At 36.1% G+C, this 22,804-nt stretch overlaps 1 protein-coding gene across 3 annotated transcripts in view; it reads left to right on the top strand.

The window, feature by feature from the left end:
- The window catches only part of GLRA3 (glycine receptor alpha 3), a gene marked incomplete at both ends in the record, with an annotated part of 86,050 nt that overhangs the window by 21,073 nt on the left and 42,173 nt on the right, over positions 1-22,804 (top strand). For all 3 annotated transcript variants that reach the window (XM_082282555.1, XM_082282553.1, XM_082282554.1), the window contains 2 exons: positions 1,286-1,413; positions 6,649-6,716. In XM_082282555.1, the coding sequence (XP_082138681.1) occupies positions 1,286-1,413; positions 6,649-6,716 (196 nt within the window). The remainder of the gene's footprint in view (positions 1-1,285; positions 1,414-6,648; positions 6,717-22,804) is intronic.

The following is a 22,804-nucleotide window of genomic DNA, read 5'->3' as shown; positions in this document are numbered from 1 at the left end:
GATAGGCAGATGCTGACGCAGCTGTAATTTCATGAGAAGTTTGGACAGGGAGAGATGAACCAGATGAGGACTTTTGCTCCAAACGGGAAAGGAGAAAACCTCAGTTCCTAGAGATGCTCCTGGAGATAGTCTTAACGATGAAGATGATGAAGACCCTTTGCTCCCAGGGAAGGAGAAGGGCCTCTGATTTTGTTTCTGAACGGCTCAACCTTAAAATTGTACCCAAAAAACTTCAAGAGTGGACCCTCGAAAGCAGTTGCGGGAAAAGCTGCAAGTCGGGGGAAAGGACTCACACGCAGGCAGAGAGACTCCTCTTCCTAAATGGACTGAACAATATTTGGAAGTGGGCGGCTGTCTCGTTGTGATAATGTTTTCATAGCATGAGCAAGAAGAGACTTCTCTTTCTAAATGCACTGAACAAGGTTATTATGGAAGTGGTAACAGACTGAACATCTTAAGGGTTGTTTTTTCACATTGTCAGTGGGAGAAGGGAGGAAGGTGGGGGGAGGAGGAGAGTTCTCAAGGTGGTATAATTTTTTTTTCCCTCTTTTAGGTCTGTTAATAAACTTCTTTATATTCTTTCAAGTTTGGTGCCTGCTTTGCATTTCTCCTAATTCTTATCTCACAGAAGATAAACAGTAATGAGTATTTTGGACCAAACCACTACAGGTTGTTTTTTTTTTTCCCCACTGTAGCAATCACCTTTGTTTTAACAGAAAATGAAACTGTAAGACAATGTTAAACAATACCACCTGCCAAGAGAGTGATCTGTTTTATTATGGTTACATATCAACATAAACCCAAAATTGGTGATAGTAGTGCTATTCTAATCAAGACCCTTAGTGTTCTTTTTTCTGATCCAGGCTTCTATCACAGCACACCCAGTTCAAATAGATCAGTCTCAGACTCCAAAATGTGACATTTGATGTACACAGCTATTTCTGTAGATGACATTTAACTCTGTGATAATGATATCGATTACTGTTAACTGAAAGAGTTATTAATCTTCAGAAGATCTATGGAAGAAGTAACATATAACTGTGCAGCACAGCAGAATAAAATTTACATATTAAATGACAGATATAGAAAGAGCTTTCTCTTTCAATTTCTTTGCTACTACTATTTTTGAAGCATTAACTAGCTTGAAAGACTGTCTTAGCTTTCCTGTTTTCCTGTTCCTACAAAAATGAACTATGATTGGCTAAATAAAATCAAAGTTTCGCTAACAAAACTTGTAACAAATTTTTGTTTGTTTGTTTCTTTGTTTGTTTATCCTTGCTGTTAGCTTGGTAGCCACAAAGGAAACAGACAGTGCAAGATCTCGTAGCATGCCAATGTCGCCATCCGATTTCCTGGATAAGCTGATGGGCAGGATGTCAGGCTATGATGCGAGGATCAGACCAAATTTCAAAGGTAATTTCAAAACTAAACTTTCAGGTTTTCAGTATGTCAGTATTACTGCTCAACAAATGCAATTTCTGAAACAAATATGAAAACTAAGAAGTACATTCACTGAAAAAAAAAAAGTGCCTTCTCTTGCCTTTCTTTTGGGTGTATGGCTGTTCATTCTGTAGCAATACATTTTTCCCCTGCCACTTTCACAGCTGCCCAGTTGCAGGCCTTTCATAAACATAGCTTGTCATTAGATTCGGGTTGTCTAATACCATTTGTTGGTTTCTTTTCTTTCCTGAAATGGTTAGTGATGGATTCAAATTCCCACCTTGGGTTGTCATAGTGTGAAATGCTCTGGAAAGCAAGTTCTGTGAAAGATCGGCCGAATCTTCATATCTGTCTGGTTCTAAAGAGTGTGTTAATGACATGACCATCAAACTCAAAACAGCTTATCTTAGTTACCAATTCTACCACCAAATTATATTCCTCACATTTGTTCCCTGAAATGCCAAAAGGACCATCTTTCCTCTTATTCTTTTCAGTGCTCAGTTCTGCACTGAAACTGCAAATTCTCAATACCTGGAATTGTCTCTTGGCATGTGCCTTTTATGCACTTATCACAAAGGAGATTCAGTCAAGACAAAGCAGATTCAAAGAAGACTGAAACAGCAAAGTTTGCAAATGGAATGATTACGTCTTCTGAGGGTCTTAGTATGAAAAATATTATCCAGACTCAGGCATGTTAGAGTATTTAATGAAGGATTACATAAACCATATTTTTATATGAATATGCAAAGTATCATACAGACAAATGCCATCCATTCTAACTTTTGCAATCTGGGAAGTTTAGGTAAATTTGACTATTCTTTCTTTTGAAAACAAGGAGTTGCAATATTATAGTGGAACCATATTTACCTCTGTTACTGAAGCTTTAAACAAGGTATCAGTCTATAAATTACCCAGAATATAAAAAATATTTTTAAATAATAAACCTACTATGATTAAAAATTATATTATTCTTACTTTACCTTAATTGTTTTCTCCTACGCCTATCTTCCTGAGTGCAGGAGATTCTCTTAGCTCTAATGTTTCACTGTAAGGCTTTACTCCATGTTTACTACAAAAATATTCCTTCAAGCTGGCAGTGCTTTCTCCTCTAAGTCATCTGTCACTGCCTTTCCATCTTAATTCTTATTCAGCAAGAAATGTTATAGGTTTTTGACATCTCCAAGTTCCAGAAACTTAAGTGGTTTTGACTCTAAAGCCACTGCTATGTGCTGGTTTTACCAGAGTTTGCCCAGTCTGATTCATAAGGACCATGTAAGAGATTTGTCAGATTACTTCCTCATCAGCAAACCATAAACAGTTGGTTGTGTATATATAAACTTATTACCCAGGATTTACTGCAGCTGGAAATGTTTTGGTTTTTTTTAAGTTAGTGATGCTGATATTTCTCAGGAAATTATAAACGTGCACTGGAATTTCAAACACATCTCTATATGATTTGGGGATTTAATTTTATAGTTCGTCATGGACAGCATCCAATCACAATCTTCTCATGAGGCTACAGTGAAGAACAGGCACATGGTTTAGAGATTACAAAATTCAATGCAATACTTCTTGAAAGTATCATTCAAAGGATTTAGAGCCTTGTTTTGTAACCATCGAAACTTAAAGAGATAAAACTAATTTGATGTTGTTCATTTTCAAAAAGTGCACATTCTAAATCTTCTGGACAGCTATGAGGTTTGAACAGATCTGCCCAGAATGACTCAGACCTACCACTAAGTATATCTCCTTAAGTGACTTTGCCACTTTTTGGTTAGTTTTATTACTCCTAGAACAAGTGCTGGGGCTTAATGCCTTTTTGAGGTATTAAACTGATGATAGTTTCAAAGAAAGAGGATAAGCCCTAATAAGATGACTCAGACATTCATTTTAAATCATTTTTTGTTCCAGTAAAATTCTTATGCAGACAAGATTTTTAACTACCAATTTTAGTCATAATTGATCTTGGTCAAGAGGACAAAATTATGTGTTTTTGTCTATGTGCTCAGCTATATCTGTATATCAGTTCTTGTTCAACAGATATAATAGAGAAGACATGGTATTTATTCAGCTATGGAATACAACAGCAAATTGAGAATTATTGTAAAAGCTTTGTTCCAGTTGCAATTTTTTTTTTTTTTAATGTTATATCAAACCTATAGCAAGGGGCTTCTCTTACTCAGTGTCCACATTGCAAACTATATCCATTCCTGCAAATATGAAAATACTTCATTGCCTTTCAAATTTGAACACAATTACGTAACCTAGGTGTAAAAAATTTAAATATTAAGGTAAAAATTTGGCCATTTACATAGGAAAATGCAAAGTGTTACTTGCCCTGCTATTGGCAAACATTATTCAACAATCATCAGTTTAGAAACTTTGAAAGCCAGGATTTAAGTGAAAAAAAAAAAAAAATTTAGTTACATATGTTCTCCTGATCCCTTCTAGAAGCTGTTTTGGTCTTTTCAATATTTTCTGGCAATAAAACCTTTGTGTTTTGTAATATTAAAAAATATAATTTTTTTGTTTGCTTTAAATTTGGTGATTATTTTACTGATTTTATTAACACTTGACATACTGAGAAATGGAGAAGCATTACTTCCTTTTGATCTTTACAAATTTGTATGCTTACAGATTGCACCCTGCTGTATACCTTTTCCAATGTGAAGGGTCATGTTCTACTTAAGCTAGTTTTTTGTGGAAGCGTGTCATAGAATTTTTGATCCTTTTTGACTTTTTGACATCTTTCTCCCTAATATATAAATATAGTAATCTATATGATGTATCTATATATAATATTAATCTATATCTCTTCATTATAAAAGTTCTCATTATTTCTACCAGTTTGGCTGGTACAGAGGTAAGGTTTACAGGGACAGAGTTCATGTTCATGTCATCCACCATCATACCTGAAGTCTGGGGTTTTTTTTAATTCAAGTTATACTTGCTGTACATAGCACACGTTTCCACTGATTACAAAACTGACACAGGTGATAGCTGACGCACAGTGAATTGTATTTCTACCATTTTGCAAAGATTTTTATAATTTCTGGATTTATATCACCTCAGCCTGTCAGTTTGTTCCTGTTCACTTAGTCTGAAATGTCTTCTGCAGTCCTCATACAAAATTCCAGCAGAATGGCTCTAGTATTTGACACAGCCAGCAGCTGGAGACAAATGCTGCTATAAAGACTTCATTTGGTTTTTCTGCTCTGACCTTCTTCACTTTCATGGATACTTTTGTAGCTTAATCATCTTCTTTCAGCTTTCAGATCTTGGCAGGATTCTATTTTTAACACCTTGTAGATAGGGATCATTGTTAGCTTTTCTGTCTGTAGTGAGTTTTAGCTCCATTTCTTTTCTGCTTCTCTTTAATCTATGTTCAACTTGCCTGAATTCCTGTGTTTGAATATGACTTCCAGCTTTTACGGCTTCTCATTCGTGATTCTTTTTGACCATGTTTTGGGAAGTTCATTTTTACTCTCAGCACAGTGTCTTTGAGTTAACTCTAAAACATTTACAAGCTACTTTTAGCTTCTACTTTTGTGCTCCTTTTAACTAGCTGTTAACTATATTATTGTAATTTGAAATTAGGAATCAGCACTGTAGCGATTCAGAGCTTTTTTTCTTAATAAAAGCAACTATGTTGATATAGCAAACTTGTACTTTAAAGCATTTTAAACAAGATAATATCACAACAAATTTGAAATGATGGCAAATACTACAACATGGAAGTGTTTGGAAGAAAAACTGCCTTGCAAACAAATTAACTAACATGGGCAAGAAGTACAATTTTCTCCCTGACAGTGTTTAGTGACTCTACCTTCATTCATCTTCCCTGTTTTTCCTTTTTCCCTTGATCCTTTTCAGGAGCTGAGCATGTAAAACTGTTACTGAATTCTCAGAAGTACTGGATATGCTCAAAAACTCTAAATAATTAACTGAGTACCAAAGTGGCTGCAAGTGTTACCTCCTTACCTGAGAATTCTGCTCCATAGGTGTAGTCTTGTGTATTGGCAAGGCTGAAGTACATGTAGAAGTGTTCTGTTGCAATTGCTGTACAGCCCTTCAAAACAATTTTTGCTGTCAGGAAAGCAAGCTGGATTTTCCAAGTTCTGTCATATTGGCACAATTTTTAATGGACATTCTGATTCTTCAAGTATTTAACGTGAAATTTATTGATCATGTTAGATTTTGCGATTTTCAAACCACCAGTAGTGGGAGAGCAGTTTCTTTCTTCAGTGGTGCTAAAAGAGATATTACATAAAGGTTTATAAGACCAGTCCTCAGATTCCAGATATAGATCTCTCATTGTTAGACTGCTTACAGCTGCAAAAAGAATCCAGGTTCTCCAGCGCTGAACTGGTTTATTGATATAAGAATATTGAGTTGTAGGAAGGAAACAAAAAAACCTTGTGATGGAAAAACCTTGTTTCTATTGGACACAGACTGAATTTGATAAGGAATAATGGAAAAAATTAGCATGCTTTTCCACAATGACAATTTTAAAGAGACTTCTAGAAAATAATTTAAACCCTTTTTCATGAAGAGGCAATTCATTGTTCAGTTATCATAACGACTGCTCTGCCACTACCGATACTTCACAATGCAAGATAAGACAAAACAACAGTTGACTGAGGACCCACGGTAACAAAGAATTCAGTTATAAATGGACTCTTAAACATTTTGTGAATTTAAGAGAAATGGGAATAGAATCTAAATTATTTTCCTCTAAGCAGCAGAGATAAGAGGAGCAACAATGCATTTCTTTTCCCACTGATGACAGATAACATTGAAGGTAGAAGCTGCCTTGAGTGAAGAAAGTCACTTTTCCCCTAATTGTTTTGAGAAGTGACATGCATTCTCACTGAAATACACATACAATACTTTTACTATCTATTTCAAATGAGATGTTGATTTTTTCTTTTTTATACAGAAGCATTTGTGTAGGTTCACACTGAACTTTGTTGCTGTGGATTTTTTTAATTGCTAACCTGGACAGATTAAAAAAAAATTGATTTTTGAGAAAACTCAAAAGGAAAATTATTAGAAACCATTCAACTTAATCGTGCATTAAATAAGTTTGAACGTAGCATTATTTCTTCAAAAATCAGTAAATATTGTTTCTGAATGGTCTATATTGAATAATCAACCAATAAGCAATAATTCTGGAACAGGGACTGGTGATTTTTTTCTCTTTTGCAGGTCCTCCAGTTAATGTCACATGCAACATATTTATAAACAGCTTTGGATCCATTGCAGAGACAACCATGGTAAGATATTTTAACTTAGACAATGTTTGAAGTTCAAATTAAATATGTTCTATAAGTTCTAAAGCTAGCTAGGGCTTCTCTTCACTTGGAACTAAACAAAGAAGGAAATCCACTTCTAAGAATAGAAAGTGAGAATGTCTAATTTAGCAATTGATTTTTTCTAACAGAAATGGCATCATTCATCACAAACAAGGAAAAGTAAAGCCAAGGGTTGAAGAGGTTTTTTTATTTCTCCGTAAGTTTTATTTCACAGTTGCAATGAAATAATTATTAGATATTAGTTTCTATAATGTTCCACCTTTCTAACCTCAAAAATGGCAATTCATTAAGTCACTTTGTTAATAATATTTTATAATTTCATCCTATACAGTGCATATGGAGATGTATACTTTATTTTAAAAGTCCTTCTTCCATAGAGTTATTGCATTGAAATAATAGAATGATTAAAACTTTGAACTGGTATATAAAAATTGGAGCAAATAGAAGTGTATTGTATGCTTTTGTACATACACTTAAAATTTGTCTAGTAAAGAAGGGCAGATGATGCAGTACAAAAAGATTAAATTTTAACAAAATAAGGAAAAGACATCAGAGTCTAAAGATAACAAAACTAGATATTGAACTGTGAATTGACAAAAACACCCAGGATAACCACATTGAAAGGTGAGACATATGCTAGTAACTTGGAGCACAGATATAATCATTAAAATTTAGTGAGGGGAGATATTGGCATTCTTTCTCTCTCTACAAGTGCTTCACATTTTTTGAAGAAAGGGAAAAATACCTCTTTGAAAACAGTTACATAGTAATTTGGGGGCAGAAGGGGTTAAAATACAGAGATGACAGAATAACTGCGGGACTTGGTAAGATCCAAATATGGTAAATACTCTGAAATCCCAACAATTTCAGGGGTCAGCATATGTACTTGGAATGACAGAACACGCACTAAAGATAATTGATATATTTAAAAAAACCAACAACACAAACAAACAAAAAACTTACTAATAAACCATAACATAACCAAGGACCTGTAGTTAGCAAAACAATAAGAAAAATTCATATAGTCAAATATTTATAGCCCCCTATCTCCAAGTGGTATTAACAATTGCCTGTTCTTTACCTCCCTTGGAGCATAGTAGTAGATGTTACTGAGAGAGGTAGATGATTTTTTTTTCCAGATAGAAAATGACTTTAATTTGTATTTGGGGGCCTTTCCAGATTGCAAATCCCAAACAGATTGACATGGCATCCAGAGAGATTTATTCAGGTTCAATCAGAGGATTAAGCAATACCCACATGATTAGAATAGTGTTCCACAGCTACTTTCTAATGTCTGGGTGAATGAATCTGGTCCAAAAGAGGAGACAGACCACAAGGTCAGTAAAGCACAAAGACCCAGCCACTGAATTTCTGTATAAAGGATATATATAAAACTGGAGTTGTTAACACTCTACAAAATTGTCCTGAGTTTGGGAAGAGGATGACCGAGGTCACATCTCAAGTGTATTTTCTCTCTAAAACCAGAGAGTTATAAGCATTTTCTTTCGGTGCAACTTAGTAAGTTGGTACAATATTTCTATTTTATAATGAAAATGCATTCTGCTGTGTGTTATCTCAAAAGCAAATTGAAACAGTCAAGATAGGCGATGACCTGGTCTGTAACAAATAGTTCCAGGTAGTGTAGTATGTTACAGAAAATACTAAACCTGGTCAGAACCACAAGGTTTTTAATTCTCTTGTTTTTATGCATTCAAAAACTGGACACTTTTGCACAACCTTGACCTTCATGATGCTTGTGTTTTGTTAATAATGTATTCACTGATATAGTTCACAACAGACTTCTACTTACTGTCAGCAGCTGATGACCTCTCAGAGACTCAAGTCTTTGCAGAAGTACAAATGCTTTTGTCTAGATAGGACTTTCAGTTGTGTGGTTTATTAGCTTTACTTCTCCACAACACTGACGGTGAACTTCTAAAACACGTGAAAATCTTTATGCCTTTAAATGAAAATGAAAACCATCTTGCATTATTTCACAAACTGAATTTCTGCACGGTTTAACTGAAGTCAGTTCACTGCAGTTCAGTATTTCTTCAATTATCACTGTTTTATCAGTTGAATTTACTGTAGTCCTTAAAATTCAGTTACCTATGTCTTAATATCTGTTGTATGTCTTTAAGCATAGAGCAACTCATTAGAACAACTTTTTAGACTCAAAAAGGATTTTTATATTCTTAATAAATACCTCTTTTTCCAAACTGTAAATGGAACAGGTTAAGTTAGCAACAAGTTCAAAATAAAAGCTGGCCACTGGTACCCTGTATTTATAAGTGCCAGCTGCTAATGGGATATCCATCTAAGCTATGAGCTTTAAAGGAGTCCGAATACATCGAGCCCTGTCCTTCGCTGTCGCTGCAATTGCCCTTGGCAGTGTCCGTCTCTGTCCGGGCCTCCCCGGGTCTCTCGCCGATGACCAAAATCTTTGAGCTCCCTCTGCTGCCTCGGCTGCGCATAACAGAGTAAACAGGCGGAAAAGGAAGGGGTTAAAAAACCCCGCGTTGCTTGCAAAGTAACCCGGCGGCCAACTTCACGTTGCTGGGCTGACTAGCTCTCAGTAAGGATGAGGAGTGTGGCAGCGTGCGATGGGAACCACAGCGTGTGTCTCTTGGGCAAGCACATTCTCTTAAATTCATCTACACTGGTCTAACTGCTCAGGAGAGGCAGCAAACCAAAAAGTAGCATAATTTGGCTTACAGCTTGTCAACCCTGTAGACTGTTTTTCTTTCTTTTCCTTCCTTCCTTCCTTCCTTCCTTCCTTCCTTCCTTCCTTCCTTCCTTCCTTCCTTCCTGGTTCCAGTTATTTCATATTCTCTTTCCTTTTCTCAAAATAAAAATCAGGTGGTTCACAGCAAGGAAAAGAATGCCACCTCTTGCTAAGAAGCTGTGATTCTAGTTGAACCTAGGTGATGTTAAGGGATCATATGAGCAATTTAATTTATGTCATGTATGCTCTGAGAAGGCAGGAAAAAAAGTAAACTACATAATTAAAAACTCGCTTAAATAATCTTTTATCACTGGCATCATTGGTGCAATTGCCTCACCAATTTTTCTGTTATCAAACTGAATGGTAGCACTAGATCTGTGCATGTCTCAATGATATTCACAAAGTAAGGACTTCACACTCATCTTCTAGACAAGTAAAACTCTTTTTGCTTCACACATATAATGGAAAACCTAGGACCAGTCTTTCATATTTTACATGTTGCTATTATTCTCAGCTTTTACACATAAGGATTTAGAAATATGGAAGAATAAAAGATTAAAAAATTGTGGAAGACCAAAATAAAATTATTATTTCACTATATGAAATTAACATAACATAATTAACATAAATTAACATGTGAAGTTTTTCATTTGAGATAAATAGTAATGTACCTCAGCACACAGAACCTTAAAAATCTGACAAATCAGTTGGATTGCTTGGTCACGTAAGTTAAATACATATTGGCAATATGGGAACCATATCCTACAGGAAAGAAAATAGTTTTCTTGCTGTGTGGAACTTAAATTTCAGTGGAACTTAATTTCAATGGAACTTAAATTTCAGCTTTTATCACAATACCCTGAAAGGTTCCTTAGAGAGTTTTTTTGTAGCTCAAACTGTGCTTGGCTTGTATTCGCACTGTATCTCCTAAGGCTAAAAGATTTTGTGATCACTAAGAGCAGCTTCATATATATTATTGGCAATTGCCAACAAAAAAAAAAGATTATTCAGTCATACAGGGTCAGAATAATCTCAGTGCCAACATTTTCAGCAGCAAATGTTCAAAGTCAGAATACTGAATACACAAAATAATTAGGCTATTGAGTACATAGTAGGCCATACCAAAATATCTGCTTTTATTCTAGGAAATGTGACTGATAAACTGTCAAGGCTTTCTGAGTTTTAAAGGTCAGGTACAACACTGGCCTTAACACACATTTACAGCAATTTTTACTCAGTGTGGGTTAATATATTTAGCATAATTCATGTGCTCAAAGTGCATTGAAGAGGATGCTCACAGAGAGACATGATGGCAAATAACAACAGTGCAGACAACTAACACGTTGAAAATCATATGTCTCTTATTCAGCCTTACCATGTTTTTGCTCAGGGGTATTTCTTGATTCAGTCTGAAAAGAACCGAATGTTGATAGGAGGCATGATATTGATCTTTCTGTACATCCCCCCCCAAATGAGATTATCTTGCATTTACGAATAAAATGTGCTTTTAAACCACACTAACCCATTTTTAAGTCACCATAATTACTGTCCTTTCATGAGCCACAGCTCTTTAATTTCTTTATCTTCATCTTTCTTCAATAAGCATTTCTGATTTTGTTCTATTGTACCTATTCTAGGTTGTCTTTCAATAGAGTGCTTGGAAAAAATGTTCCCTTGTACACATTACAAACCTTAATGCTGAAGAGTTTCACCAAATATTTTTCCTCAAATTAATCAATTAGTCTATGGTCTCAAATGCAAGGAAATATATGCCTTTCTTTACTGAAAATACACTGAAAAAATCTTTCCAATACATAGAAATGTGTTAATACTGAAGTGTCAGGAAGAAACACCTATACTTTGTGTCTCAGATGAGTGAAAGTGAGGCCTCTCAATAGTGGCCACTTTACAGTTTCAAAATTGAAAAAAAATCCATTTTTTCCCCTGTTTGACAATCAACTCCCATCTATCAAGACACAGAAAAATTGATTGTTCATGTGCAAGTTTGGAAGGCAGATTATATAACGTCCTTTATTTTTCATACACTGGCCTCAGGCACCCTGATCCTGGGTCACAGAGTCAGGAGTAGACAGAGGTTTTACAATTTCTAGTGGGTCTACAACTGTCCAGTTTGTTACATGTCCAGACTAATCCAGGCAACTCCTGCTGCTGAACCTGCATTCTAAGCAGAGAGATCATATCACCCTTATGAGATACAGCATCTATTCCATATTATAAAGAAAGTCTATAGGATGCAACCAAACTATGTTTGGAAAAACACATTTCTATATATACAAGATATGAATTAGCAAACAAATAGCATCATTTTTTTTTTTAATTTAAAAAGTAATTCCGATTCACATTGGCTTTCCAAGCAGCAATAGAAAACATTTTTTTGTACACTTCTGCTCTGAAACTTTTAGTCTAGGATAGCTTTTCAGAAAGGAATCTTGGAATTCAGATACTGTGTGGTGGAAGATAGCAGGTAAAATGCTGGCTAGTTTTACAACAGCATAATGAAGTAGAGAGAACAAGAAAATACAATAAAGGCAGTGCAGCTGTGTCCCAGATGTCTCACCAAGTTGCAAAATGTGACATGACACCAACTGCATGCAACAGAGGATCAAGGGTGATGTTTTGTATTGCACAGCACTTACGGGTGTTGAGGAGGTGTTTTCAGGTGCCTGTTAAGAATGAGATAAATTTGAAGCTGTGCACAGAAACATGTGAGCCAAGGACCTGATTTGCTGATAAACTGTGACAGTGCAGCAGATGGATAGGCTGAGTGATGCTATGCATGGAAGAGGCTGGTACAGGTGAAAACACACCATGGTTATCAAGTGCCAGTAGCTGAAATTCCAATTCTAGGGAAATCTCTTTTCCTATTAGCACTGAAAATCATCCTTACACAAGTCAGAACGGAGGACAAATGACATCACTCTATTTATCTACTGGCCTCTCTGAAGCTTATGAGAATGCTTGTACTATTCTGTACCTTTTCCTAACCTCTTTCTGTGTTATAAAATGTGAATATTTCGTTATTCTTCCCTGGCATCTCTTCTTAATTTTTTTCTCAGGAAATAACTCCAGCCTTTTAGGCTCCTTTTATGACACTGAAAAAGTAAAGGAAATATAAATTTTTCCTTTTGGATTTCTCTGATGATTTATAAATTATTCAGAAAAGAAAAAAATAGACTGTTTGGATTGGAGAATTCCAGAACCAAATTTCCAGAGTCTGGGCAGCAAATGAGCTCTGCACTGAAGAAAAGAGTTCAGACTCATGTTTGGTCTGGACTAGCAAAAATGGGTGATTAAATTGATTTTTAAAACTCACCAGAAGCTTTGCCTTTGCTGGAGTGGATGGCCCTTACAGAAGCTGGTAGCAGACTTCTTTTCCTGGCCCCTCAAGGCAGTGGGTTTTAAACTGTTTTCAGAAGCAACTCTCCAGTGAGTGATTAGGCAGCAGCAGTGTTCATTCCTTGGTTAATTGACTGTGTTTATGCTATTTTAATAAAAGGCTCAGTTACAAGGGTGGTTTCCACATATTTCCTGTTTAAAAGCCAGTTCATTCAACATGGATATACCAAAAACCAGAAATATAAACTATGAATAGACACATCCATAAAAAAATGAACAAGCAATCTTGTCTTATGCAGTGTTAGGTTAACCTTTCTTGTTTGTAGCTGTAAAACACCAACAAACCAAATCAAGACTAAGTCTCAGGTTTATTTTTCATAGCATCCTAAGGCCAAATTCTTCTGAAAGCTCTATAGTCAAATTTACCTTATAACAGAGTGCATGTGTCTGAGGAAAAAAAAAAAAGAAAAAATACCAAGGTTTTGGTTTCTAGACCTTTCTAGATATTCTTTCAATGATTTATGAAGAATTGAAACTTCCTTTATAAAGGGAAATTATTAATTATTTCATGCAGTCAGCATCTCAGAACTAATTGTGAAGTTTCGCATAAGTGATACTGTAATAATGAAAAACTCCTTTAAAAATTTTTGGACATTTTCAATAGCTTTAGGTGAAAAAACTGTGGAAGGGGATCTGACTCAGTTGTTAGTGTGCATTTGCAGTATAAATGGAAATTTAAAAATGAACCAAGAATTGAAAAGGACTATATTCTGTGAAGGAACAAGTCATAGTCCTGAAAAGATAATGTATCTACAGTAAAGCAGAAGCTCAAACTGACAGTTTTCAGTGACAGCGGCCATGTAATGGGCATAAACAGAATAAAGGTGTGGTCATTTTGTGAAACTGCCTTTAATGCAGAGTTTAGAAACATAATATACCAGAAAGTTTCCACAATGAAGTACTGAAATTCCCATTTCATTTGTTTTGATTTGTAATCTGGATTCATTTGTGTGGTTGTGACCCATAATTTGTTTCCAGATTTTTTGGAAGATGAATCGGAATATTTTGTGTATTTACCTCTGTAAGGCTTGGTTTTACTGAGTCACAATAAAATTTTCTAATGTTTTCTAGAACTTGGAGCTGGAATTCAATGATGTCTTACTGTAATATGGAGAATAAAATAAAAATAATGACCATTTAACAGGTTCCATTTAACATTCTGTAGTGATATAAACATGTCATCTGGATCTAAATACCCACCTATACGGGTAACTTATGACTTATTTCAGACCTTTGTGGTGCTGCCAAGATTTCCAGACGTAACTTTTATTACTTATTGCCAGAAGACAAAAGGTAATCTCTCAAGTTTTCTCACATGAAAGAACAGTGTTTCTAGACTATGGCACATGCAGAAGACAAGCACTCTGAGCTCATGTAGAAAAGCTGCAGGTGGAGATGACAACACATTTTCTCATTTTAAGGCACAATACTCTATGCTGATAATATTGTTGTGGTGCCTGAAGGTGGAGTTTCATACCTACCAGTCAAATTAGTTGAAGAAAATTGCAGTTAAAAGCCAACAATGATAGCCTTCTCACTGAGTTTTAGCAGGTTTTTGTCATTCATCTTCACAAAAGGCTGAGAAATGAAGTTTAAACACTTTAGTACTCTTTGCCAATATATAAATCCACAAACGTTTTCCATTCGTAAAAAACAGTAACAACGAAATGTTAAATGTTAAGTAAAACCTCCAAAATTCTTCCTGAAGCACAACCAACAGTTTATTGTCCCCCCTGTCACACAAAACATGGAAAATATTCCAGTACCTCAGGCCCTGTGAAAGCTGAGTGACTGTAGCTACTCATTCAAGCTGGGCATCCAAAAAATCTCTCTATACTACTATCAAATGCATACAGTATTTTATGCTTTGACTTCCTGGTCCTGGAAGAAATGTCAAATAAGGTATACAACTATTTGTACCAACTTCAGGTATAAAAAAGTTCTGAAAACATTTTATAAACCATTAGTCAGAGATTGTTTCGCAGGTCTAGGGAAATGGTAGCAGCAGTAGCCTTAAGGTTTGTGTGCTGGGTGACATTTTCTTAAGTCTTGTTTACATTAAGGGAAACCTAGCTCCAAATATTTTTTACCTCATTTGAAGAAAAGGCTGAATCCAGACCTACAGTTGCCTTAGTACTCTAAGCTAGAAGTATTTGTTCTGGTTTATCTAAACTAGATAAATATTTACCAGGACAGGCGTTATAGTCAGCTCATCCAGACATACAAATGTGTCCTTCTTTCTGGTCCATTTTAACAAGCATTCTTAAAGAATTTGCAAAACACTTTGTACAATACAAAAAGCCAAACAGCTCATTTTATAGACACAAAGCTTTCTACTTCCCCATAGCCACTTACTGCAATTATTAGCTACAGAAGACCTGCAATGACCTCCTATATCATCAGCTCAAGCCCTTGCTACTGCATACAATGCTGCTTTAAATGCTACTCATCACCTGTTCTAATGCTTCCTAAAACCCAAATGGTTTCTTTACAACTTTAGCAAAGGTTCTTGCAGAATCTTTATCTTCTCATTCCAAGGGAGACTTAGCCTTTAGTTAAATTTTTACATCCTTTGTTTACCTACAGTCATCTAATCTTCTAGCAAAGCTGGGGAACAGTTCACACCTCTTATTTCCCCTTATCTATGTTTGCTTACATTGACTCCTCTTCCTCTGATCGCTCTTTTTCACTTAAAGGGAAAACCATTACTTGTACAGCACTGCACTATGAAATAATGTGGCATTTTTTCCATCCCTTCCAGCATCTTCCTACTTACTTCCACATTATTATAATAGTCTTTTCAATCTATTTGAAGGCCGTTATCAGGTAGGCTGCTCCTAAAAATCTATGTCCTGGTGTAACAATTGCAGCATTATCCAGAAAAAACTGTGAAAGTAACTAATTTGCAAGCTGAGTTCTACTCAGTCACTATAGTAGGAAATCTCAGTATCTGTGAAAATAAGATTGTGGCATCACTAAATAGCTCTGCTCACATCATATAAGGTATGCTGTTTGTGAAGTTTCTTATTTTGTTGCAATCATCCAAGATGAAGTCCCTTGAGGTTATGATTATGTAACACTTGTGATGTTTCCTAAAATTATAAGAACACAGCTACCAGTGTAAAAACGTTATAAAAAAATAGTTAAAGGACTAGGTCAAAAGCAATACTTTTAAAAATATCTTTAGTGTAGCTGCCTCATGATGTATATTTAAGCAATGGAAATTAATCTCACCATGATATATGTGGATTTTGTCCTTAACTCCCATTAACACTAATAGGAGTTAAGTCCCTAAATCCCCATCTATCACTGAATGACTGTAGCCTGTCTCCCTGGGTTTTGCATGAACCTGCAATTCGCTAACTCTGTTTACAGGAATAAGAGCTACAGTGGACTTCAGAACAGCTGTTGAATGAACCTGAATTAAGAAAATAAAAGATTTTCAGATTGCCACCTTTGTTCCTAATTTCTGTTCTTGAGCCTAGTAAATAGGCACTGGAAAAGTTCCCAGTACAAACATTCTACATAACCTTGATATTCTTGCCTTGAATAAGTTTCAGTTATTTTAGCATAATTTAAAAACTCTGTTCTCCTCTCATGTCTTCATGCTATTCTGAATACTTGGTACTTCATGCACTCTGGATGTGCATACTCTGGGTGTGCATTTTTAATTACAGTGGCCAAAGTAATCACTCATCATGAAAGAGCTGTACACTCAGACTTTTTTTACATCATACCTGTAGTGCAAAGATAGATCTTTAAAAAAAAGTTGAAATCTTCTAGTACTTTAAAATTAAACAGTAAAATTACACAATTTATCAAAAGAGCTTGTAAGGATCTGTTTTTTACATAGTATTTTTCCTTTTCCTTAGACAATACACAGCATGCTATCAATTATGGCCCTTAACAGCTAGCAGAACAAGAAGTATTATGAGTCTGTGAATCAGGCTTTAATTTTCTTTAAAAGTCAGTATGATCACAGCAAGGAGTGGTCTGATATGCATTTTATACTGACATGCCACTCCCTATGTCATTACTGCCATTATATCAAGTGTCAGACCTCTTTTTTTTTCCCCTCTAAATCTTTCTAGATGCTAATACCAATTTACACAATAATAAAACTCAGCATCTTTCAGATAGTTTGATTTCTTCAACTGCAGAAAATAACCCTTATGACTTCAGAATCTTAGATTTATTATGCAGACCTCAGCAGCAGCAGCCATCTCCTTCAGCACAGAAATTGGGTTCTGTCTTCTCTCGCTCCTAAACACTTCCATTTGTCTCTTCACCTAGTTAACCATCTTACGAAGTGCTAATCTGCTGTTTAGATTCATCTGACAAGTGTCTCTAGACAGAGATCTACAGATTGACACCTTCCTCCCTCTCTCCAAATTGCAGGTAATCCCAATTCACAGGCTTCTCTGCTCCTCTGCCTCTAGTGCTCCAGCTTGCAGAGGCTTTGAATTTCTCTGCAATTTCATCCAGGGCTGAAAAGCACTGCAAAGCAAACAAAAATCCCTCCTGTCATGAGTTAACCCCAGCCGGCAAACAAGTACCCCACAGCTGCTCACTCATTCCCCCACCAGTGGGATTGGGGAGAGAATTGGAAGGGTAAAAGGAAGAAAACTCATGGGCTGAGATAAAGACAGTTTAATAGGGAAAGCAAAAACTGTGCACAGAAGCAACGCTAAACAAGGAATTAATTCACTGCTACCCATGGGCAGGCAGGTGTTCAGGCATTCCCAGGAAAGCAGGACTCCATCACACACTACAGTTACTTGGGAGGATAAATGCCATAACTCAAACATCCCCTCCTTCTTCTTGCCCTCCTCCCCCTTCCTCCCCCCCCATATAGATACTGAGCATGGTGCCATATGGTATGGTATATCCCCTTGGTCAGTGAGTATTAGCTGTCCCAGCTCTGTCTCTTCCCAATTTCCCATGCGCCCCCAGTCTCTTCACCCGCACAACAGCTGGAAAAGCAAATAAAGCAAGTACCTCTTTGGCTCTGTTAAAGCATTGCTCAGCAATAACAGCAAAACACCTCTATGTTATCAACCCTGTGTTCAGCACAAATCAAAACATCGCCGTGTACCAGCCACTGTGAAGTAAATTAACTTTACCTCAGCTCAAACAAGCCTTCTCCACAGTTCAGAAATGTCCCAACTTGCAGGCCTCTAGGCTTAAAATTTAATTTTGCCTAGGAGCAAATTTAATCCCATATCTTTCTTTCCCAAAAAAAGAAAAGAAACAGGCAGCCACCTCCTCAAGTCATTTCTCATTGGAAACTGAGGCAGTGTGAATAGATACTGACCTAAAACTTTGTCGCAGCCATGAAGATGTTGAAGGTGAATGAAAAACTGAGAAAAAGTAGGTACTCTCTATTTCTTCTTTACCTGTTTTTGATGACAAAACAATAATCTTCAAAAGCACTCCTGGGGAATCTGAATTTATTCCCTTGCTTTAAAAAATAAGCAGTCTTTACATTGCCTGCTCTTTCAGTCACTAGATTTCTTTTTCACTTAATGGATTTTCAAAACATAAATGTATAGGAACATATGCAAGCTAATTTATTAGCATAACAGGATTAGTTAAAGAAGATTTCTAGTCTGCTTTCCATCTACAAACATTGTAAGCTACAATATGTGGGATCTCTTACAATCTTCTTTTTCGTTCCTATATCTTCTTTTAAAAGATTTATATTGAATAAGAGTTTATCTGCTTAACTCCTGGTAAGATTGAAGGGATAGAACACTGAAAATTTGATGTTTCTAGTCAGCCATTATTAGTTCCCTTGATTGCAATATATTTTTCCTTATTTTTGTGAATGCAGCTGCTCTAAAGTTTCAGAAAACTGAATATATTAAATACAAAATTTGCATGTCTTTTTAATGTGTATTATATATATAAAATATATACTATATACAAATATAACGGTTTTCAATGTATATATTTATATTTTACACTGGTTAATTATTAATTTTGGATAGCTTTACTTCAATTTTTAAATATTTATACTAGACCTTACAAGGTAACAAGACTGTTTCCCAGATTAGCAAAGTGTAGGGAAAATGTTTATGATTTGTGCCTGTGACTACTGTTCTGGTATTACTGTAGTATTACAAACTACAGTATTTGAGGTATTTTAAAATAAGGTTAGGATTGGCTTTTCAATGAGTAACCTTTACTTCTACCTCTTTCATCACGGACCTAGTGGAAGCCCAAAAACTTGACATTTCTTCCTTCTCCCTTACTACTCATCTAGACCCACGTGTACTTGTTCACAAAGTTAACTTCTTCATGAAAGGAACAGGTTAGTAAATCGATACTGAATGGAGTTTGTGTCTGTTAAAGGTTTATTTAATTGCCTGAGTGCATTTAGTGTGGCCTTAATAATCCCTAAGAGTCCCTGAGTTATCTAGGAAGGTAGACATATCACAGGATTGCAGGAGATGTGCATCTTTCTAAACCAGCAGCCAAAAGGAAGAATATTTTAGGGCTTTTCAAATGCCACTAGAGGATGTTTTTGGGTAGACAAACAAATTGTTCCCTTTCTCATCATTATGGATACAGTTCAAGGACAAATAAAATTTAATGTGTTATGATGGCATCATTGTAAAACCACCAAAACAACATGATTTTCCTGATAGACCTCTTGGTGCATTTCATGCATATCAATAAATTTAAGGTCAACTCATATCTGATCAAGTTTGTCTAAAGTTAGAAATGTATGCCTTCTCAGAGCCCACTTCAGCAAGTGTTTGGACTATGGGAGTTAGCAGGCTCTGCTTCTGGACTTGACCTGGTTTAGCTTTACCTTATATTTTACCTTATATTTTACCTTATTTACCCTATTCTAGACAATGTCATATTATCTACCAACACAAGGAAGGCAGCAGGGTAATTTAATATGGAATTCCCAAAACTGTACTTGATCTAATTTGGTTATATTTGCCTGAGGAGATGAAACAGAGGATGATTTCAAATACATGTCTTCAGTAAAAATTTATAAAATTAGCCCATTTGGTCACATATTGAAACCAGTCATATAAGTGCTAACATAAAATTCATTAATAACAAAATGGAACATCTAGCACCAAAAATTCATGTGAACAAATGAATAATCTCAGAAAAATCTAACTTTTCACTTAGGAAGAAGTTCCCTCTGCTGTTAGAGCAAAAACTTCTTTAGGGACAAATAATTTGTTTGCAGAAAAAAACCCCGAATCTTTTGTCAGCCAAGAACATGGCAAGGACCAAATGAAAACAGAGGCTTAGTGTATGTTATTTGTTCATGTAATTGTCATGTCCTTTTTCATCTAATCCCTTATACAACTGCTTGAAAGTGCAAATATTTTAAAAGCCCCTGAGCTAAAGCTTAAAAAAAGCAATTACGCTGAACAAGTTGCAAAATGTGATTTTAGTGTAATGCATTAGGAGTTGGAAACACACAGCTTCCATTAAATATGGAAGTAGTATATTCAATCTTTAATTAACAAATATTCTATGGCATGCAGTAGGCACTATGACAAACATTATTATACAGTATGTCAGTACTATAATTAATCTTTTTAAGAATAAGCATCCTAGATATTAGCTACCTTTGACTTTTGATCATTATATGTGAGCACAGATACTAAAATCCAGTATTGCTACTGATAATAAACTCAACAAAATAACTGAACACTAAAATAAACTAAACCTGTCCATTTGCAATGTTTTAGCCATAAAACATATGGAAAATAAGTAGATATTGTAGCACATTGCTGAATTCAACTGATTTAGAATGTTTTGTAAAAAGACAAGGGAGTAAATAAGGCAAAAATGAAGGAGTTCTCTCAGAAATTAGTGTCTATATTCTTCTTTTAGCTGTGGGTTGAATTACAAAGACTGATAGCTCTGTGCTAATAAGCATCCTGTAAATGACCCAATACTTTCTCTAAGGCAAAGACAGAACTGTAGTAGTTGCAGAATGGCTCTCATCCTCCATTATTTGTAGTGATGGAAAATGAGGTATTACTCATCCCAGAAGAAAATAAAGCAAGAAGCATTCATCTGTGCCAGCCAGAACACTAACAGAAGCTGTACCACTTCAGAATCCAAGGTTATGAAAGCAGGTGGCATACCCAGGAAGAGCGCTTGGTGCAGAAGTAGTGTGTAAATTTATTTGCTGAACTCTGAATTTTAATTTTGTAAGGAAGTCTGAGAGGTCTGACATTACAGGTAGCAATGCTGAAGTAATAGTTTTAGCCAGCTCTTTGCCAAGTGAGTTCTAGTTCTATTGGCTTCAATATGAGTACTGATGGATAGATATTGGAGTCAAACTCTGAAATGAATTAGGCAAAACTGAAATAAAGCTTTAACCAAACTATTGACAGGACACCCACTGGGATATCTAGTAGTTCTGAAATGTATGAGAAACAAACAAAAGCAAACTAAAATCCCAAAAAATTAACTTAGGAAAAAAAAAAAACCACAAAGTATTAAAAGCATTAATGCACACCTTAAATTCTGCTGCTCAGAGGAGCTGTTCATCCAAATCCATCAACAGTCTTTTCTGAATAACTCAAATAATTTCTTAAATCTCCCTGAGATCAGAGGCAAGTTAGTCCTCACCTAAACTTCCAAGCATCTGGGCTGTCCTACTTAGTGGAGGGAGCAGGAGCACCTACAATTTTCAAACTAGACTAGGATTAGAGCTTTTATCCAGGAACTGAACAGGCCTTACTGCTCATCCTCAGCCTTCAAAGGCTGAAATCTAGAGATCCTAATCACCTTCAAAGGGTTTAGCCAACTAACTTCGGGCAGAAACAGACAGGAAAGTTCTCCATAGTTCTCCATCTGTTTGTGCATGGAACTGAATTATTTTCCTCATATACCAAAATGGCAAGAATCGGAAACATAATTACAAACAAAAATTGCAAGAAGAAGGCTTTCTCCTGAGGCTCATCCATGAAGACATTGCTGTCTGAGGAAGGGATCAGGTGGTTCTAGAAAATTCACAAAGTTACTTCTAACTGAGGGAGAGGTACAGTGCTGCAGCTGCTCTCAGCCTCTCCATGGATTCTGTAATTCCAGAGTCAAAACAATAAGGACATCCTTAGTTTTACCCACTACCAAAATCAGGTCTGGAGATTCCACCTATGGAAATATCCAGCAACAGATCACCAAGAAGGATTCTCGGTGCCATAGACAAACTCTTTATCATAATCAACAGCGCATCTACATTGCTTCTTGTAATGAATGCTCTACAGCTCTTCAGTACAAAAAAGCATGTTCTCATCTGGCATTAGTCAAATCTTGGTACTCAGACACAGATTTAATGTGTCAATTAAAGCTAAGTAATAAGCAGTTGATTTAAATCAGTTATTTTCTCTTTAGCTGCTATGGTATATCTTTGACAGATTAATGAGTTACAGTTATTGGTGGAGCATGGGGCTTGTTGCAGTTGGTTTTCACTCATTAATTGAACTGCCAAACAGCAGAGATATATGCATTATCCTTGCTGCAGTTCAGACCTGCAATCATAGAATCACAGAATTTTAAGGGGCTGGAACGGATCTTAAAGATCATCCAGTCCCAACCCCCCACCTCCCCCCCCCCCCCGTGGGCAGGGACACCTCCCACTAGACCAGGTTGCTCAAGGCCTTATCCAACCTGCCCTTGAACACTGTCATGGCTGCAGCATCCAGAACCTCCCTGTTCCAGTGTATCACCCCTCTCACAGTAAAAATTTTCTTCATTCAACCTTTTCTTCTCCAGGCTGAACAGCCCCAGCTTTCTCACCCTGTCTTTGTAGCAGAGGTGTTCCAGTCCTCTTATCAATTTTGTGGCCCTCCTCTGGACTTGCTCAAACAGTTCCATGTCCTTTTTATGCTGGGAAAACCAGAACTGTACACAGTACTCC

This window comes from Coloeus monedula (assembly GCF_965178545.1).
Source record: "Coloeus monedula genome assembly, chromosome: 5".
NCBI lineage: Eukaryota > Metazoa > Chordata > Aves > Passeriformes > Corvidae > Coloeus > Coloeus monedula.
Note: the sequence above shows the minus strand (reverse complement) of the source record. Positions and strands in the feature narration are given on the sequence as shown.